The sequence below is a fragment of the Lissotriton helveticus genome, chromosome 6 (genome assembly GCF_964261635.1).
Source record: "Lissotriton helveticus chromosome 6, aLisHel1.1, whole genome shotgun sequence".
Classification (NCBI taxonomy): domain Eukaryota; kingdom Metazoa; phylum Chordata; class Amphibia; order Caudata; family Salamandridae; genus Lissotriton; species Lissotriton helveticus.
Genome location: NC_136067.1, coordinates 700,942,833 through 700,962,089, shown reverse-complemented (window position 1 = coordinate 700,962,089; position 19,257 = coordinate 700,942,833). Strand labels below are relative to the sequence as shown.

The following is a 19,257-nucleotide window of genomic DNA, read 5'->3' as shown; positions in this document are numbered from 1 at the left end:
AGATTAGTGAAGACTAGAGGAGGAGATGCTGGATTTTAGCGGAGCGTCTTATTTCATTCTAAAATTTTATACACTATATACATCTGCAGTTTATCAAAGTTACCATGGTTGTATCCTTAAGAAACATTAAAACACCCCACCATTTGGTCAATGGATCAGCTAGTAAAAGTTAACTAATGGACAACAAGACCAGCTTAATTCTCCATTTGTCTAATTTTTATTTAGACTCTTAATCTCCTAGCATGACCTTATCTTATTTTCTTATTTAGCCTTAATTCAATAATCATTAAAACATTTTAATAACCTAGAGAAACAGAAAAATTAAATTCAAACAGTTTACATTTATTAGCAGAATAGTTCCAAAAAATAAGTCAAAACCATATTACCAAGATTTCAGTAAATGGACATCAGAGTTAGCACAGGTAAGTTCCCAAAAACCGCCTCTGTATTCTTTCTTGTTGTTCACCACCCATCTGGACTCCGCACCCATCAAAAGTTAAAGACAAGAAAAATGTCAAAGTCTTTGCACCAAAAAAATAGTTCAGTCCGGCAGCATGTCATGGTGCGAAAATAAAATCCAAAGCAAGCTTTTTTTCTTATTTCCAAACGTCCTCTTTTATACCCTTTTCCCTAACTATCTATCTAAAATGTGGAACTTTTAGGGTCGTCGCTCACTCTCATTGGTCCATGTAAGGGGTGGATGAGCATCACCTCATCTGCTCATTGTCCATATTTCCGCCAAGTCATCATTACAATCAATAATAAGGTTCCAATTGTTCATCCTTGTATTTTTTTTACTTGTGTCCTTTAAATTGTCACTTGGGGAGAAGTTCTCAGGCTCACGACGAGGTCATACACATTTTGGCACCCTTCTACACTTCCAGGCCACGCTGACGTTGACCCACGCTGCACAGGCACAGACTGCTTGCACATCTCTCGAGCTTAGTCGCGCATGCGTATTAAAATATATTCTCGGAGTCTCGCAAACCTTCCATCTTTGACTAGGCCGCATGGGCCATAATGGGAACTATTATAGAAACAAACACAATTAAACGTTAGATTTTGAAATATAACCCTTCTGTGTACCTCCCCCATTCTAAGGTAAGCCTGTTAGTTATTACCTAGCTTTTTAGCAACATTTATGCGTTGTTTTCTTACCATTCTCCATCATTTCTGCCACAATAAGGCATATAGAAAGCTAGCATGCATGGGGTTTTGTTAGATTATGACATTTGCGTACTATATTAGTATGACAATTTCGCTCAATTAATAACTTATGATTCACAACACAAGCAAATTAGTATCCCACGGGTATTTGTGTGTGTGCATTCTATTCCACGTTGGTTGATTTCAAAACCACACAATTAATACATATTACAGTTATGGGAAGAAGACTTCGAGAGGGGTATACAAAAATGTTTGTTTTCACCCTCGCTCCATCAACTCCCCCCTTTGGTGATTTATCACCAAATAACACCCAAAAATGTCATACATTTTTCTCATAACAAGTTTCCAATTCTTTTAATTAGTATAAGTTATACTCTAGTTTCTTCCAGTTTCTTTCTATCTTGATAAAGTTTTTCTTTAAACTCCATTTCAATGTCCCCCTTTTCACGTTCTCTTTCTTGTCTTTCTTCAAATTCTTTTTTTATAGACTTGTTAAGGTTTCTTCTTTTTCTAAGTTTACAACCTAATCTTAAGACTAAAAAATATCACTATTATTAGTGTTACTGGAATTAATATTTTCCCTATTATGGATCTACCTATTTCATAAAACCATTTTTTAACAGCGTAAAAAACTTCTACCAAGCTTCTCAAGAACACCGTCAACCTCCAGTTGTATAATTTCTTTATGCAATTCTGCAAGATTTATAATATATCTTTAAATGTTTTGACTTTTATCAGGTATGTATGTACAACAATGTTGTACCTCCAAAATTCCACTTTTGCCAGAATTATATAATGAGCAAGTTGATTTTGCATCACCATAGTTCTCATAGCAACCATTTCTGTATTCACCATTAGAAATCCCCCTGCAGTATCTGTTGACAAACGATCTACTATCGTTGACAATTTCCGAATTCTGTTTGCATTAAAGGATATACCCATTGCTGGTATCATTGCTCCAAAAACATCACCTATTATGTCTATTACACTTTCCCTTCTTCTACGACTTAAAGATTTACCTATCTTGTGAATTCCATTAGTTCCTCTATCTACATGGGAAAGTTTAGGAAAGACCAGAACTATATAACAGGACCCATACCAGTGATCAGGCAATCTATAATAAGCTTTGTTCCCACATAAATAATAAATTCCAGGGAAAACTGGATCGTTACCTCCTTTTAATCCCCAACCCCCTTTTATAATGTATGTATCTTCACATTGACTTGCGCCCACAAAATAATTATCATACATAGTGTTGTCTCTTCAAATACATATTTTCCCTAATAATGGTGTATCTATATTTATAGCCACATTCACATTATGTCCTTCTATATTATCATCCTCAAATGTCCACATTGTAGAATTAAATTGTTTTGCTTTTTCTCTCCTTTTGTACTGATTCCTCTTTCCTCTACCATATCCAAAAAGGCTTTCTCCTCATTTCTCATTTTACAAGTCAAACTATGTTTGAACGCATAATCATGGGTCAGTTCTGTGTTTCCCAAAAATGTTCTCCAAAAACCTTTGCAGGTTTGATGTGATTCAATTCAGCTACAATTTTTAATTTCGCAAAAACATCATCAGAATTAGAATAATAATACTCTAATTTCCCTGTTCTATAAAACAAACTAGCTAACACACAACATGTAACCCCATATGTTCATGGAAGGTGGTGATAAGTCACACCTTCTGATACAGATGCTGGTAATTTCACACAGACGTAACAATCACTTGCATCCATTGTTCTCACATATTCAGACAATAACTTGTTTCTCGAGAAGTCGCTTATCGAGCTATCTTGATGTATTTCAGGTCTATACACATGCATCATTTCACCCTTTGACTCATAGGCCTTTTCTTTCCTACTCTCATTTGCCTTTGATTGTTCAAAATTCGGCCTAAAAGGAATTATAATAGCTAAAATTAACCATACCAACATTAATAATCCTGTACATATTAACCACATTCTACACCATTTTCTAAAAATTGTACATTTCGTTCTTGTTACATCATTAGTAGCCATTTCTTTTTTACACAGCACTTTCCACAATCTTTTCTGTCCCTATATTGTCTCTTTCAAATCTCTTTTGCACTAAAAAGTGTCCTTACCACTAATAATTTCAACAAATCTTGAGGCATATTATCAAGGGCCTTATCGCCGCTTCAGCGGGAATTTTCCCCGCTAAAGCGGCGATAATTTTATCGCCCTATTACCTAGCTGTCGCTAACACCAGTTAGCGACAGATAGTAGGAGATAGCGAGCTTCTGGGGTCCCACTTTGCATGTCAGCGAGATATATCGCTAATGACATGCAAAGTGGGCGTGCCAAGATGTTAGCGACTGGAAACAGTCGCTAACATCGCTAACTCCTATTACCAACTTTTGGAAATAAACGCGCTAAGCGCGATTATCTCCAAAAGCTAACGCCTGCCCAGAGCAGTTCTTAGCCATGTTATCCAATGGTAGGTGGATAACATGGCTAAGAGCATTTACTCGGTAATGCATGAATATCGCTGACTTTTCAGCAATATTCATGCATTTCGGCCGATTTTTATCGCTTAGGAGATAAACCTTGATAATAGCAAGGCTCCTAAGCGATAAAAATAGGCTAAGCACGGCGAAATGAATATAGCCGCTAACCAAGCTTAGCGATATTTTTCGCTTATGCTTGGTAATATGCCCCCTTGTTCCATCACCTTTTCCCTACTTTGGTTTCCCAGTTTAGGTACTTATTTTCTCTCCTCTGAGTTTTAGTTCACTCACTTCCTTTTTCTCCAACTTGACAATTTACATTTTATTGACTGCTATTCACTTCCTTTATTGGAGGCAAAGCAATGTATGTCCACTTAGGTGACTTGTATTTTTGATTTGGTCTTCTTACTCTTTTTGGCATTTGCACAATTTCTATCTTTTTACCCAACAACTCCTTTTGACTGATTATTTCATTTACTTGATCTTCTTGAGGTTTTGCTTTATTAACCAGCTTAAATCTCAGACCATCATTTTCCTTAGGCCAATTATCTCCTTTACGTGGTTTCTTGATTTCAGGTCCAACAGTGTTACATTCCACTCTCCAAGCTCTCTTTCTTGAGCTTCTCCTCAATTGAGTTTCATCCTCACTGTCATCAGATTCAGTTTCAGATTTCTCATTAGTTTCATTTATGATGAACTTTATAATATCTGTTTTCTTTACAGAATCTGTTTTCTCTTTGGTCGGTTCTTTCACTCTGTTAGGAACTTCTCCATAGCTGGTACTTGGAAGCTCATCCTCATCGTGAGTTATTTCCTTTTCACCAGTTTCGAGATTCCGTTTCCTGCTTTCAGAGCTTCCAGACTGTCCTTTAGTACTTATCTGACTACCAGTTTTGTCCTTACTTTGATCAGTGTCCACGCTGGTATCAGACCTTACCAAATCTCGACTTTCGGGTCGATCTTCAGAATTTGGTATTATGTTGTTTTCACTCTCTCCTTCAGTCGTAGAGCTTGCATCTGATATTTCCAGATGTCGACGAATAGGTCGAGCTTCAGTATCTGGATTTCTATCTGGTTCACCTCCAGAATCTGAGTCAGATGTACTTTCTGCTTCGTCCTATGGATTTTCAGGTTCAGGCACACGGATAGTGTGGCTGGCGTGCACCCATCTTTTTACTCCAGCACATTTAACTGCAGTTGTGCTAACCAGAATGACTTGTCTGGGCTTCTGCCAACGAGGGACTAAGCAGTTTTTTCTCCTGTATACCTTTATCGGAACCCAATCTCCAGGTACTAGATCATGAGCTGGATGTTTTTCTTTCGAGTTTGCCTCAGTTCCTACCTAATGGAACACAGAAGTTACCACATCAGACAGGTTTTTGCAGTAATCCAGTAAGATATCATCTTTAATAGTCAATAGTTTATCAACTGGCACAAATGCTTGTCTCATCCCTCTTCCCATCACAATCTCATGTGGACTTAATCCTGTCTTTTTATCAGGTATGCTCCTTAGGGTCATCAGAACAAGTGGCAAAGCATCAGGCCATTTCAGTCCAGTGGCCAAACACCTTTTTGCAATTCTGTTCTTTATGGTTACATTTACTTGTTCAACCACCCTGGAAGCCTCCAGTCTGTAAGCACAATGCAATTTCTGACAAATATCCAGTGCCTCACAAATCATCTGCATTAACTCATTGTGGAAATGTGTTCCATGGTCAGTTTCAATTGTTACTGGGAAACCAAAGCGCGGAATGATTTCTCTCAACAACAGTTTTGCAACAGTCACTCCATCATTCCTTCTGGCAGGGAAGGCCTCCACTCACCGAGAGAATAGACAAATGATCACAAGGACATATCGAAGACGATTACAGGGTGGCAACTCGATGAAATCTAATTGCATTTGTGTAAAGGGACCTCCCTCCCGTCCTATGGTTCTCAAACTCACAACTGTTTTTCTTCTTGGATACAACTGCCGACAAACAAGACATCGCTGACAAAGGCTCTCAGCGATCATCCTGAATTTAGGATTATACCATGTCTGTCTGAACATCCTAATCATGGCATCCCTCCCAATATGGGCTTGACCATGGTACATTCGGGCCATATTGGAAATCATGTTATCAGGCATTACTGGTCTTTCATCTTTATAAACCGAAATTTCATCTTCTTCTCTTTAACTACATCCTGATTTTAACCAGATGTCTTTCTCTTCCTCACTTGCTTCCTCCTGCATATGTTTTACTTCCTGCCAAGTCTCAACTACTGTGGTTAGCATTAAAGGACTTGAAACATGTTCAGCTTTTCTGTCCTGATTTATAAATGCAAGATTTTTGGCACAGTACTTAGCAATTGAGTCAACAAAGCGGTTGCCTCTGGTGACATAATCATCTCCTTTCTTGTGAGCTGTACATTTTACAACAGCAATTTTCTCAGGTAACTGGATTGCATCAATCAACATTTTCACAAACTCAGCATTTCTGATGGGGGATCCTGTAGAATTTAAATAACCTCTTTGGGACCACAGTTGACCATAATCATGGACAACCCGAAAACCATACTGACTGTCAGTCACTATGGTGACTCTTATTTCTTTTCCCAGTTCACATGCTCGAATCAAAGCAATCAATTCTGCTATTTGAGCAGAACGAATTCCTTTCAGACAAGATGCTTCCAGAACATCTGCCACTGTACATACAGCATATTCAGCACTCAGAGCACCCTTATCCGTTTTGAAACATGAACCATCTACAAACATTACATAATCAGATTCAGGTAATGGTTCATCTTTAATGTCAGGTCTTGGTTTGGTACAATATTCAAGAACATCCAAACACTTATGATCAACTTAATTTCTCACCTCCACATCCATGACGTCCAGTAACAAAGTAGATGGATTTACATTCACACATCGTGCAATTGTCACATTATCTGCACCCACAATTACCTTTTTATACTTTGTCATCCTGTTATTGGTGAGGAACTGTGTTCTGGACCTAGTAAGGAGAATCTCCACTGAATGAGGTACATATACCCTCAACGGATATACCATCACTATACCTTCACTTTGTTCTAAACTCACGCTTGTAGCAGCTACTGCTTTCAAATATCCTGGCAATGCTTTAGCAACTGGATCCAAAGCAGCTGAGAAATATGCAATTAGCTTTCTCAGTTTTCCATGTCTCTGAATTAGAACTGATAATGCACATCCCTCTCGTTCACTGCAATACAGTTCACACGCTTTCTCATAATCAGGCATTCCCAATGCTGGTGCTTCACACAGACTGGTTTTTAATCGTTCAAAAGTTTCCATTTCTGTTTGGTTCAACACAATTTGGTCTCTTACATCTGCTCTTGTCAATCTCTACAATGGTTTTGCTATCAGATAAAATCCACTAATCCAATTATCGACAGTAACCTACCATTCCTAGGAACATTCTCACCTGTTTCTGAGTTTTAGGAGGTTGCATTCCCTGTATCATTCTGATGCTTTCTATGGTAACTTGTCTGATTCCTTGGGCAATCTTGTGACCTAAATACTGTACTTCTTTATAACAAAACTGCAACTTTGATGGTGATACCTTATGTCCTCCGTCTGCCAAATGGTTCAGTAGTGCAATGGTATCTGAAACACATGCATCCTTGGTTCTTGATGCCACTAACAGGTCATCAATGTATTGAACCAGTACTGAATTTCCAGGCATGTTCAAACTCTCCAATGATTTCTTTAGCAGTTGATTAAAGATGGAGGGACTCTCAGTATACCCCTGAGGAATTCGGCACCATGCCAAAATACGGTCTCCAAACCAGAAAGCAAATATTGGTTGGCTATCTGGGTATAATGGAACTGTAAAGAATGCATTACATAGATAAATAACTGTATACCATTCTGCATCATGTGGAATTTGGTACAGAATTACTGCGGGGTTTGGTACAATAGGACAACATGGGACAACTATTTTATTAATTCTTCTCAAATCCTGTACTATCCTAAATGTTCCATTAGGCTTTTTCAATCCCATTATAGGTGAATTGCATGGACTGCTTACTATTTCTCTCAAAATTCCTTGTTCAATCATCTTCTTTATCACTGGAGTTATTCCTTCAATTATTTCTGCTGTCATTTTGTATTGGGGTATGGTTGGGTAACTCACTCCTTCCTTTACTGAAACTTTCACGGGATCCACTCCTTTCATTAGTCCAATATCCTCTCCTATAAAATCCCACACTTATTCTTTGACTGACTCTTTCAACTCACCAGGTATCTTTTCTCGGTCAAATACAGGAAACATACTATTTCCTTCTGAGTCTATCAGTGACATAGTCATTTATACAATCTAGCTTCATCTGGGGGTTGAAGCTCAATGCCATCTGGTGAACAGTAAATGACACAATGCATTTTACATAGTATGTCCCTACCAAGAAGGTTAACAGGACTACTATCACACACTACAAATCAATGTATATCTTTGAAATTTTCAATTTCCACTTCAACTGGTTCTGTCAGGGATGTTTTAATCTGTCTATTTGCTACACCTACAACTTGGATACTGTCTCCAGAGAGAGGAAGATTTTGAACTTCTACTGATCTAACAGTAGAATGGGTAGCACCTGTGTCCAGTAGGAAAGTCACATTTACATCATTCACCTTTCCATACACAAAAGGACCAGATCGATCTACCTCTAGAGTTGCGCCAAGTACGCACTCTTCTCCCTCTCTTAGGCACCATCAGAAGCTGTCATCAGACTCACTCCCATCTGCCTTCAGCCAATACAGAGAACTCACATTCACTCTAGATGATCTTGTTACCTATTCTCCTCCGAAGAATCCTGTCTCTGCACTGTATTTCTGTAGATTTACACTGTGTGGAAGTTGTGGTTGTGGCACTTGACTCTGTAGGGTAACTACCTGCTGCTGTGGCGATGGCTGTTGAATTACCTCATTCTGCACCTGCGGATTCAATGATGTATTTTCGGGATTACCTCTTGGTGGAAACTTACACTCTTTCTTCCAATGCCCTAACCTACCGCAATTGTGACAGGGAAACTTTTTCTTGGCCTCGTCCAAATTACCCGTTAGTTTTGCTTTATTCAAATGTCCTTTTATTCTTGCCTGACCACCTTCCGGACTTTTATTCTCCAATTGAGCTACTTGATGTTCAGCCACTTTCACCTGTGCCCCCATTGCTTTCTCTTTAAGCTTCCTTTGCTTAACCTCAATCTAATCACTGCAATATTTCGCATGCCTCAACACTTCATCTACAGAACATGACTGCCATCCCATCAAATTATGCTTGATCATATCTCCTATCTCTGGTCTTAACCCAAAGACAAAACGATACACAAAATGACTCATGTCCTTTTTACTTAACTCCTCATATCCACTGTATTGCTTAAACACTAGCAGCAATCTCTCATAAAATGAATGAACTGATTCTTTAGGTTCCTGCAATGTCCTGTCAATCTTTACCCAACCTGTCTCTTTTGGAGGAATTTTATTTTTCAAAAATACTATTACCTGTTCATACTTTTGCATTACCTCAGGTCCAGGAGCACCTGTTCTAGGATCTCGTGGATATTCTGTTTTTGGCCAGTCTACAGTTATCTTGCATTCAGACCAAAGGTCTGCTGGTACTACTATGTCAAACATTCCATCTAAATCTTACCATAATACTTTTGAGACCTTTACAAATCGAGCCACTTGTCGGTACCATTCTACTGTTTTCTCTCGCAACCTGGGGAAATCATTTGTGAATGACAATATATCCTGTCTAGTCCAAGAAACATGCACATACTCTCCTCCTGGTATTTCTCTCATAGGAAATTCATTTGCTACAGGCTCCTTTTCTCTAACTGGAAACGCTAATGATGTTTTATCATTGCTCTCTTCCCTTTTTTTTGTCCATATAGTCTACCACCTTTCTACATCTCCCCATTTTCTCAGTCACACAATTAATTCCTTTATCTGGGTTAATCTTCGAGCAGTATTCATGTTGTCAATATCCTTTTCAGTAAAATCTACTCTGTAAGGCTTTTGTGATCATTTATTCTTTGCAAACTCTATATTGAGTTCACTTGCCAACCCTTCTAGTTGATTGTGCATATTTTTAGCTCATCATGTAATGCTTTTACACATGAGATTAATTCATCATCTTGGTATGCTTTTAACCTATCTGTTCCAATCGTTCCAATTATTAATTCTGACCACATCTAATGCTTTAGGTTCCTGATCTTTCACTTTTAGTGTTTTAAACCAATCACGTAGTTCTTGTTCTGTCGGTCCTACAGGGGTTTGTGACAAGTCAATTTTCTCTATACTTCTTTCGGGTGTTGCAGAACCTGATTACGCACCCATTGGAAACTTATATGGGAGACTTTGATTAAAGGTCAAGTCAGGCAGTGTCATCTGACTAGTGTGCCTAACTTCAGATAAGTCGGGATAAACTTTTTCTCTTACTTATTTTAAACTTTGATTCAAAGGGATAGTTAATGATGGTTCTTTTATTTTCTGGTTTTCGAACACTGGAATCACAGGACCTATTGTTACTGGGACAGTCACAGCTTCTATATTTTTAGTGAGCTCCTGTATCTTTTCAGTCAATTCATTAGTAGACCGCACATATTCAGAAGTACTCGGGTTTCCTTCAAATCTCCTCTCTGCTCTAGCCACGCTACCTCTAATTTCACAATTTTATCTGGGAGTACCAGTAAGTCTGGTTTCCATTAATGGGACATTAGAATCATATCTTATTTCCTATCTCTCAGTATTTCAGAAAATCGTCTTGGGGTACCAGTAAATCCAGTCTCCATTGGCGGAGTATTTGGAGTCACAGTTACAGAACTCGGTTGATGTGGAGGGGGTCTTCTATTTAATATTTCCTCCAGCACTTCATCCTCTATCTCATAAGCCCCATAACTCTTCCTTTCTGGTTCTACATTATTTCTCTTTTCTGTACACTTCCGTCCTACCATATCATCAACTGTTCTTACCGGACACATTCCATCACACATATCAGCGTTTCTCCATCTCAGCCTTCTACTCTCATGAGTCGTTCCCCATAAACCTCACAATCTACCTCTTGGTCCTCTGAACTCCTCAACCCTTTCTCTTTCCAATTCATGCATCTCATCTTCCCACTCAGCCAATGACTCAAATGGAGTCGGTCTAGGTCTTGGTTCTAGCTTAGTCATCTTTTCTCTAACATTTCGTAAAACAGCAGTACTAAAAGAACCTACTTCTGGAAATGCTAATACACCATCATTCTTAGTATATCTTGCCCCATTTTCTAACCATATACATGTATGGTAGCCATATTTTGTCATCATGTACGATGCAGGCGTTTTAGGCGGAGGAAGCAATTTTCCCTCTCTCGTCACTATTTCCTTATCTTTTTTTTGTTCAAATCTGTTTTTATTGTGAACACAGTGATAAGCCTACAACCCCATTTCAGGGCCGGCCGCGCAGAGTCCTTATCTTTTTTAAACACGTTCTTTAATTTCTTAAACCATGTAGGTTTTTCTTTTTCTTCTCCATAATAAAAATCCATTTTTTGACAGTTTCCTGACTTTCAAACCCTCAAGCACTCTTCCGCAAACTACTTCGCTGCACCAACCTATCACAGCGCGGTTCACACTAACACACCAATGCTTACACAGCCTTTGCTAGTGCACCAAGCAGCGCTCACTTCGTACTAGCCACGCGGACCAATCCCAGCTCAACCCTTTTGACGTCAGCCCTGCTCCGATTTCTGCAGCTTCAACTGACCCCTCCTTTACAAAAATTATCGGCACACTGTATTTACACCTTTATACAACTAAAATCAGTTAGTAACCACATAAAACATCTCCATTCGTCTGATTCGCTAAAACCAAAGTGATAGTTTCCTCAAACTCACAAGTATTCTGTATTTCCAGTAGACAGCGCTTACCTCTTCTCTACCACAGAATTTTATTTTCGCCGATAAAGTAGCACATCCCTCTACCTTACCCTTCTCTCAAGCTCCGGTGAAAACCTATTACTTTCTTAGGGAGAAGTTTTAATCAGAATACACATTGATTCATGTGCTTAAGCCCAACATTTTATAGGTTGCCTTCGCTATACATTCACCACTTTTACACGTAAATGTCCCTAACTTGTAACATACGACGATGTCACCACTTTGAAACAGACTATGTGATGTGTGACTTACATGCCACACGTGTGCGACTTACATGCCACACGTTCCTCTTCCTAGGTAGAGCAATCAGCTTCCTACTTCCCAGAAGCCTCAAATTTCCGACTACACATAATGTAATACAGACTCAACATATAGTGTTAGTCCTAATTTCTGTACATCAAAATTCTATATACATTACCCTACAAATTCTATACATTACCTATCCAAGTTAACCTATAGCAACCAGACTCCTGCTACCAAGAATAACTGATCCAGCACTACGCCAAACCAAACCTCCAAACCATCATTATATTTCCTAGGAGCTATCACACTTTACTCGTCAGTGGGGCCCATAACACCGCGAGTCATTCATACACACAAATCACTCTGCTCCCAAGATCAGTGAAGACTAGAGGAGGAGATGCTGGATTTTAGCGGAGCGTCTTATTTCATTCTAAAATTTTATACACTATATACATCTGCAGTTTATCAAAGTTACAATGGTTTTATCCTTAAGAAACATTAAAACACCCCACCATTTGGTCATTGGATCATCTAGTAAAAGTTAACTAATAGACAACAAGACCAGCTTAATTCTCCATTTATTTAACTTTTATTTAGAGACTTAATCTCCTAGCGTGACCTTATCTTATTTAGCCTTAATTCAATAACCATTAAAATATTTTAATAACCTAGAGAAAAAGAAAAGTTAAATTCAAACAGTTTACATTTATTAGCAGAATAGTTCAGAAAAGTAAGTCAAAACCATATTACCAAGATTTCAGTAAATGGACATCAGGGTTAGCACAGGTAAGTTCCCAAAAACCGCCTCTCTATTCTTTCTTGATGTTCACCACCCATCCGGACTCCGCACCCATCAAAAGTTAAAGTCAAGAAAAATTTCAAAGTCTTTGCACCAAAAAAATAGTTCCGTCCGGCAGCATGTCGTGGTGCGAAAATAAAATCCAAAGCAAGCTTTTTTTCTTATTTCCAAACGTCCTCTTTTATACCTTTTTTCCCTAACTATCTATCTAAAATTTGAAACTTTTAGGGTCCTCAGTCACTCTCATTGGTCCATATAAGAGGTGGATGAGCATCACCTCATCTCCTCATTACCCATATTTCCGCCAAGTCATCATTACAATAAAAAATAAGGTTCCAATTGTTCATCCTTGTATTTTTTTTACTTGTGTCCTTTAAATTGTCACTTCGGGAGAAGTTCTCAGGCTCACAACGCCGTCATACAAAACTTGGCACCCTTCTACACTTCCAGGCCACGCTGACCTTGACCCACGCTGCGCAGGCTCAGATTGCTTGCACATCTCTCGAGCATAGTCGCGCATGCGTATGGAAATATATTCTCGGAGTCTCGCAAACCTTCCCTCTTTGACTAGGCTGCACGGGCCATAATGGGAACTATTATAGAAACACACACAATTAAATGTTAGATTTTGAAGTGTAACCCTTCTGTTTACCTCCCCCCATTCTAAGGTAACCCTGTTAGTTATTACCAAGCGTTTTAGCAACATTTATGCATTGTTTTCTTACCATTCTCCATCATTTCTGCCACAATAAGACATATAGAAAGCTAGCATGCACGGGGTTTTGTTAGATTATGATATTTGCGTACTATATTGGTATGACAATTTCACTCAATTAATATATTATGATTCGTAACACAAGCAAATTAGTATACCACATGTATTTGTGTGTGTGCATTCTATTCTAGGTTGGTTAATTTAAAAAAAACACAATTCATACATATTACAGTTATGGGAAAGAGGCTTCGAGAAGGGTATACAAAAAATTTTGTTTTCACCCTCGCTCTATCAAGACCAATGTAGTAAAATAGTAATCTTTTAATATCTATATTTAGACCAAGATCTTCGGGTACAAGGTAAATACTTTTAGCAATATGAGAAAATCACAGTAAATGCAATATCTACAGTTGTGAGCAAGTATGCACAATACATTTCTTTGGACGGAAAAAGGCAATTGGAAAAGCAATGCAGTACAATTATTGTTGTGGTTACACTTTTGTAAATCAGAAGGTTTGGGGCCAAGGAGCAAAGTGCCAAGGCCAAGTTCCCAGGAGCTTCCTGGGTTTCTCGAGAAACAAAGGGACTTTGTAGCTGGCACTACAAAGGAAGGGGGCCACCTGTAAAAGCAAAGCAAATGGGGGACTTGTAGTCAAGTCCAATGGCTCTCAAGGGACAGTAGAGGTCGCGAGGGCTCTCAAGGGACAGAAGAGGTCGCAAGGGCTCTCAAGGGACAGTAGAGGTCGCAAGGGCTCTGGGGACTAGGGAGCACAGCTGGTTTGAAGATGGGTGGGCTGGGTGCAGTGGAGATGTGCAGCTGGGCAGAAGCACGCAAAGATTAACCTTGCGGTCAGGGCCTTGATGAATCTGGAGGTGCTGGGCCACTGCAGATGTGGGTCTCCGGAGTCCTGAAGTCCCTCGGCGGGTGCTGGCTCACTGTAGAGTTGGAGTCCGCCTGGACTCCGTTTCGTAGGCTTTTGCAGCATGGGGTCCGGTACCCCGAGTATAGGTGTCTTGCAGCTCCGGTGATTCCTGGGACCTCAAGACTTGCTGTAGTGGCCGAGCTGACCCTCCAGAGCAGGTGTACCTTTCACTGGTACTCGGAGATGTCGGTCGGACTGGGAAGCTGGATGACGCTGGACGACTCTTCGCTGTGTTTGGGCCCTGCGGCTGCAGGGAGATAGTACCTCTATCTCAAGGGAGTTCTTTTGTGATTTGTAAGGTGTTGATTAACCTTCGGAGTTGTTGTAGGCCACACAGTGATGAGACGAGCTGGAGGATGGTGACTGTTGAGTTATGTAGTGGCAGGCAGGAGTTTGCGCTCAAAGTCCACCATGAGGTCTGCAGTTCTCGGTCCGACAGCGTTTCCTAGTTTGTCTTCTTCTTGTGTCTTTAGAATCTAAGTTCAGTGTCTGGGGATGCCACCTAAATACTACATTTAGGGGCGTTTACAAGGGAGTGACAGTTAGTGGACAAAGGACCCCTTACCTAGGGTGTCCACATTCTCTATTATGCCTACCTCCCGTGGGAGGGGGACATAGCCCTAGCCCTGATTGGAGAAGTCCCATCTTCAAGATGGTGGGCACTGAAAATGTGCTTCACCTCGCCTCGAGCACTTGAGTGGTGGAGTTGGCAGAGTTGGGCACACATCATATTCTTTCTAAGTTTTTCTACCTGTCTTCTCGCCAAACGGGGGAGAGGACAGCAGGAGGGGGGAGCAGCTCCTTCTATCAGGAGAGGCTGGGGTCTCATTTCAAAGGCTGCAATGACTTTGAAGCTTCCTGCCACAGATGGCTTTTTTGACCGTGGTAAGGTGTGAACACCTCTGCCTAAGACAGGCTTTGTTCTCTACATCTGAGCATGCTGGCGCTCACCCTATGAATTCAGAACTCTGTCTGGTGGTGGCAGGCTGGCTTAGACTAGTCGGTGACCAAACTAAGGGTTGGTAGGTTTCAGGGGGCCCATCTAAGGGATCCTCTGTGTACAATTTCTAATAAATCTGACACCGGAATCAGTGCAGGTTTATTGAGACAAGATGTTTGGTACCAAACATCCCATAATACAGTGAAGCCATCATTGGAGCTGGGGAACTCGTAATGACAAGCGCCCAGCCCATGTACTCTCTATGGCGTACCTGTTCATTTACAATATCCAAGAATCTACAGTGATATTGCAGGGGCATATCTGCTCATGCAGATATGTCCTTCCAGGGGATACAGTGCACCCTGCCTTAGGGCTATAAGGCCTGCCAGCGGGGTGTATTACCTATATACCATGTAATGTCTGTGGGTATGGCACTGTGATAATGAGGAGGGAATGGACACTTCGGTATGGTGGCCCTTCACCACTGTGTCCACATGTCAAGACACATTCTTAATTATTCCGCAGGCTCCCTTGAATGTATATACCTTTAAGGGAACTCCAGTCCAAGCGGTAATCGTCACTTGCAACCTCTGGTCCTATAATACTGCACTGTGGAGAGGGGAGTTGGAATTCAAAACCCCGAAACAAAAACCTGTGGATTTGTGGCCAGCCACGGTGTGGAACCAGAGAGCAAGGCGGACTGAGAACAGATGACCAAAGACCATATCGAGGAGATTCATCAGGACGTCTGAGGAAGAGAAAAATGCCTCAGAAGATTGAGAGAAGCCAGAAGGCCACCGGTCCTACGCAGAGCCCTGCCACATTCCTGGAGGAACGTTGGTAGCCCAGGTACATGCTCGGGTACTTGGGTGGAACAGGAACCAGGAGAAGGCTAAAAGCAGAAACACAGGGTTCATAGAAGCCAAAGGTTCTCCCTTTTAACCATGAATATGACCCTTTGAGAAAGATTACACAGAGAATTAGAATGCAAGTGACTTTATTGAGTAAACAAATTTAAAAGACAGCGAGTCTTGAGTAAAATTCCCCATTTTTGAAGTTGTGACATGCATAACATTTCTGTGTTTTTCTTAACGCTAATACGATATTAATTGAATTATGCAAACATAGCTCAAATCTGTAGTGAAAATTTAACTAGAGCAAGAGACTTTAGAGTGTTGCAATTCACATGGTGACGGGATAGGAGACTAAGTTTGTGTTTTCTTTTCACGTACACCCCGACATAAAGAGAAATAGAACTGTCAGGATCCAACGGCCTGCCCACCATCTTCCGCAACCCAGGAGTAGTGGGGGAACTATTCAGGGGCAACTCCAGGATGCTAGGTGTATTTCACTCACTTACATCCTACCTAGGAAGACTGCCTGTAGGGTGGGGGCTCCTAGCTGGTTCTCAACACATGCCTCTCGCCCTCGGCTTGTCCCCTTTTCTACTCCCTGTGTTCCCTGAGGAAGAAAAGCGGACTTATATTTCTTTAATTCTCTGCTCTGGTATGTGGTGGTGTTTTCCTAATCTTTGTTTCCAGGCCACGCCAGAGCTCGACTCAGCAACCTCCATGACTCAGCAGCCTCCGTGATTCAACAAGCCTCTGTGATTCAACAAGCCTCCGTGATTCAACAAGCCTCCGTGACTCAACAAGCCTCCGTGACTCAGCAACCTCCATGACTCAGCAGCCTCTGTGACTCAGCAACATCCATGACTCAGCAGCGTCCGTGACTCAACAAGTCTCCATGACTCCGCAACCGCCATGAATCATCAGCCTGGCAAAAGCTATTTAACTCTCACCCAGGCTCATCTTCAGTGCTTCGCACTGAGTTTCCTATTTAAGATCCTGCGGTGTGCGACTCTTCTCTGCAGGTGCTGGTTGGACGAGCCCTGTTCCAACCTTGCTGCTGCTACCCACAGATAAGTCCAAATCCTTTTTTGGGCTACATTTAACTCTTGTGCTAAGTGGAATTCCATTGTTTTGACTCCCAGCTCATTTCTGGTTATCGGGGAGATCTTGGGTAACTGCGCACAAAACTCTTCGCGGTCAGAGACTTCCTGACTTTGTTTCCTATATCACAGTTTCCTCTTGTTCCCACTCAGCTTACTTTACGCTACTTGCCTGGATTTTGGTAATTTCCTTCTCATATCATTTATGTAATTCGTGCTGATAGAACTGTATACTATTATTGCAGTGTTTATTGTTATCCTGTAACATCTGTTTATTCTCGCTGAAAGAAGGTCTTGGTAACACTCTCAAGTCTTGGACATACTTCAGCTGAAGGATACAGATTATGTCTTATCTCATTGAAATAAGAAAGTATGGTGTGCTTATGGGTAATCTTCGTTGTCGCAATATTGTGTGAGTGTTTATTTATCTTTGGCGCAATATTGTGTGTGTGTATTTATCTTTGGCGCCATATGGTGTGAGTGCAGTTCTGATTTATTCTAATCATTTTAAAAGAACTCTTTTATTGTGACCCAATGCAGAGGTATATGCATGATATATGTAATTGATTATTTGTCTTCTTATTGATGTCTTTTACTACTGCTGCAGGAGCTGGTCCCCATACTCATTCCTAGCTTTAGGACAGATGTCCCAGATTGTTCTGTGACCCAGAGTTTGCTTCTCCACCTTGCACTAATGCGCACCCGTTGTTTCTTTCTTTATTTTAGCTTTTTGTTTTAACTATTTATTTTAGTGTACTGTTTGTTCCCAAACCTCCCTCCCTTGTGAATATCGATGAGCCTTGGTGTCTCTAGTTCATGTGTATCGGAAGATTTCTGGGGATTGTTGGGGTCCAGCTCTCTCTGCGTGTCCAGCAGAGAGAAGAACGCGTTCCAACGTTCATCTTCCCAGATTGGTTCCTGATAGTACACAACACTTACCTGTGTTTTTTTCCTCAAGGGGCATCCATCCTTCATGGTGGTCCTGGCATAGTCGACCGGATCTGAGAAGAGTGAAAAGGAAAACTGTTAAAATGTATGTAATCACAAGTCAGAATAAAGACTATGGTTTAATAACTATTGAAGACAATAGTAATTACTATTAATTACTATTGTCTTCAGTCTCCTAAGTCCCATAAAACCTTACTGACCCATTTGTAACCAACATCACCTACCTGGGTGACAGGCACACATGGATGTGCGCCATGTCGACTCTTCGGTTTTTGTCTGCAAAAGGCTAGCAGTCTGCGATGGCAGTGTGCACAGCCTTGGTGACGGGACCCTAGGGTGGCACAATTTGTGCTGCTAACCTTGGGGTCTCTCTTCAGTACCAATGCCGTAGGTACCAGGAGTATCATTTACTAGGGACTTACAAGGGGTACTGAAATTGTGACAATTGGGAAACAAAAGGTACAGTTTAAGGAAAGAGCTTCTGTCACTGGGGACCTGTTTTTCAGGGACTCTGTGCACTTCCAGTTGAAATTAGATCGTTTTCCAGGCAAAAAGTGGGGTCCATGTCCAAAAGAGGCACTCTTCTACACATGTTATGGAAGACATTGCAGCCTTGCAGAAGACACATTTTTGGGGTCTCAACCTGCCCTTCTTATAGTCCAAATGTGATTTAGGGTCTGGGTCTTTGAAGTTTTATGCTGGGGTTCTGCTCCCGTTGAAGTACAAACTTCTCTTCTCCCTCTTCCTCTCGAGAGGCAGTCTGTCACAGCAGGAGAGACTCCGAAGCTGATGGTCCCACAACACAGAACAGGGGAATGACTAGAGTTCACACTTGGATGTCAGCCACAGTGATATGTGCATCACAAGATCTGATAGAGCCTTCTAGCTGCATATTCCTTACCTTAGAATTATCCCCGGGCATCAGACTGGATCTGGACATTTTCCGTGAGCAGTATCCCTGCACACCGGTGGGTGGCGTAGTTAAGCTACGCTCGGTGGCTTCTGTGCCACAAGTTATATGAGTGGTGCCTATACGGGCGCCACCCCAGTGTGCTGACATCATTTCTTTTCTTTCCACGCCAGTCTGTGCAGATCCCGAGAAAACCATCCCGAGTCACTTTTTGACTAGCATTTATTTTTTACTTTTGTCAAAGCCTTTTGAGAG

At 40.9% G+C, this 19,257-nt stretch overlaps 1 protein-coding gene across 3 annotated transcripts in view; it reads right to left on the bottom strand.

Annotated features, from left to right (window-relative positions):
* LOC144762883 (uncharacterized) overlaps window positions 1–19,257 on the bottom strand; it is a 396,549-nt gene that overhangs the window by 171,786 nt on the left and 205,506 nt on the right. For 2 of the 3 annotated variants that reach the window (XM_078648174.1, XM_078648175.1), the window contains exon 3: window positions 18,084–18,145. In XM_078648174.1, coding sequence (XP_078504300.1) covers window positions 18,084–18,145 — 62 coding nt within the window. Of the gene's footprint in view, window positions 1–12,444; window positions 13,209–18,083; window positions 18,146–19,257 lie in introns of those variants that run through there. The other variant, XM_078648176.1, reaches the window with a different exon arrangement.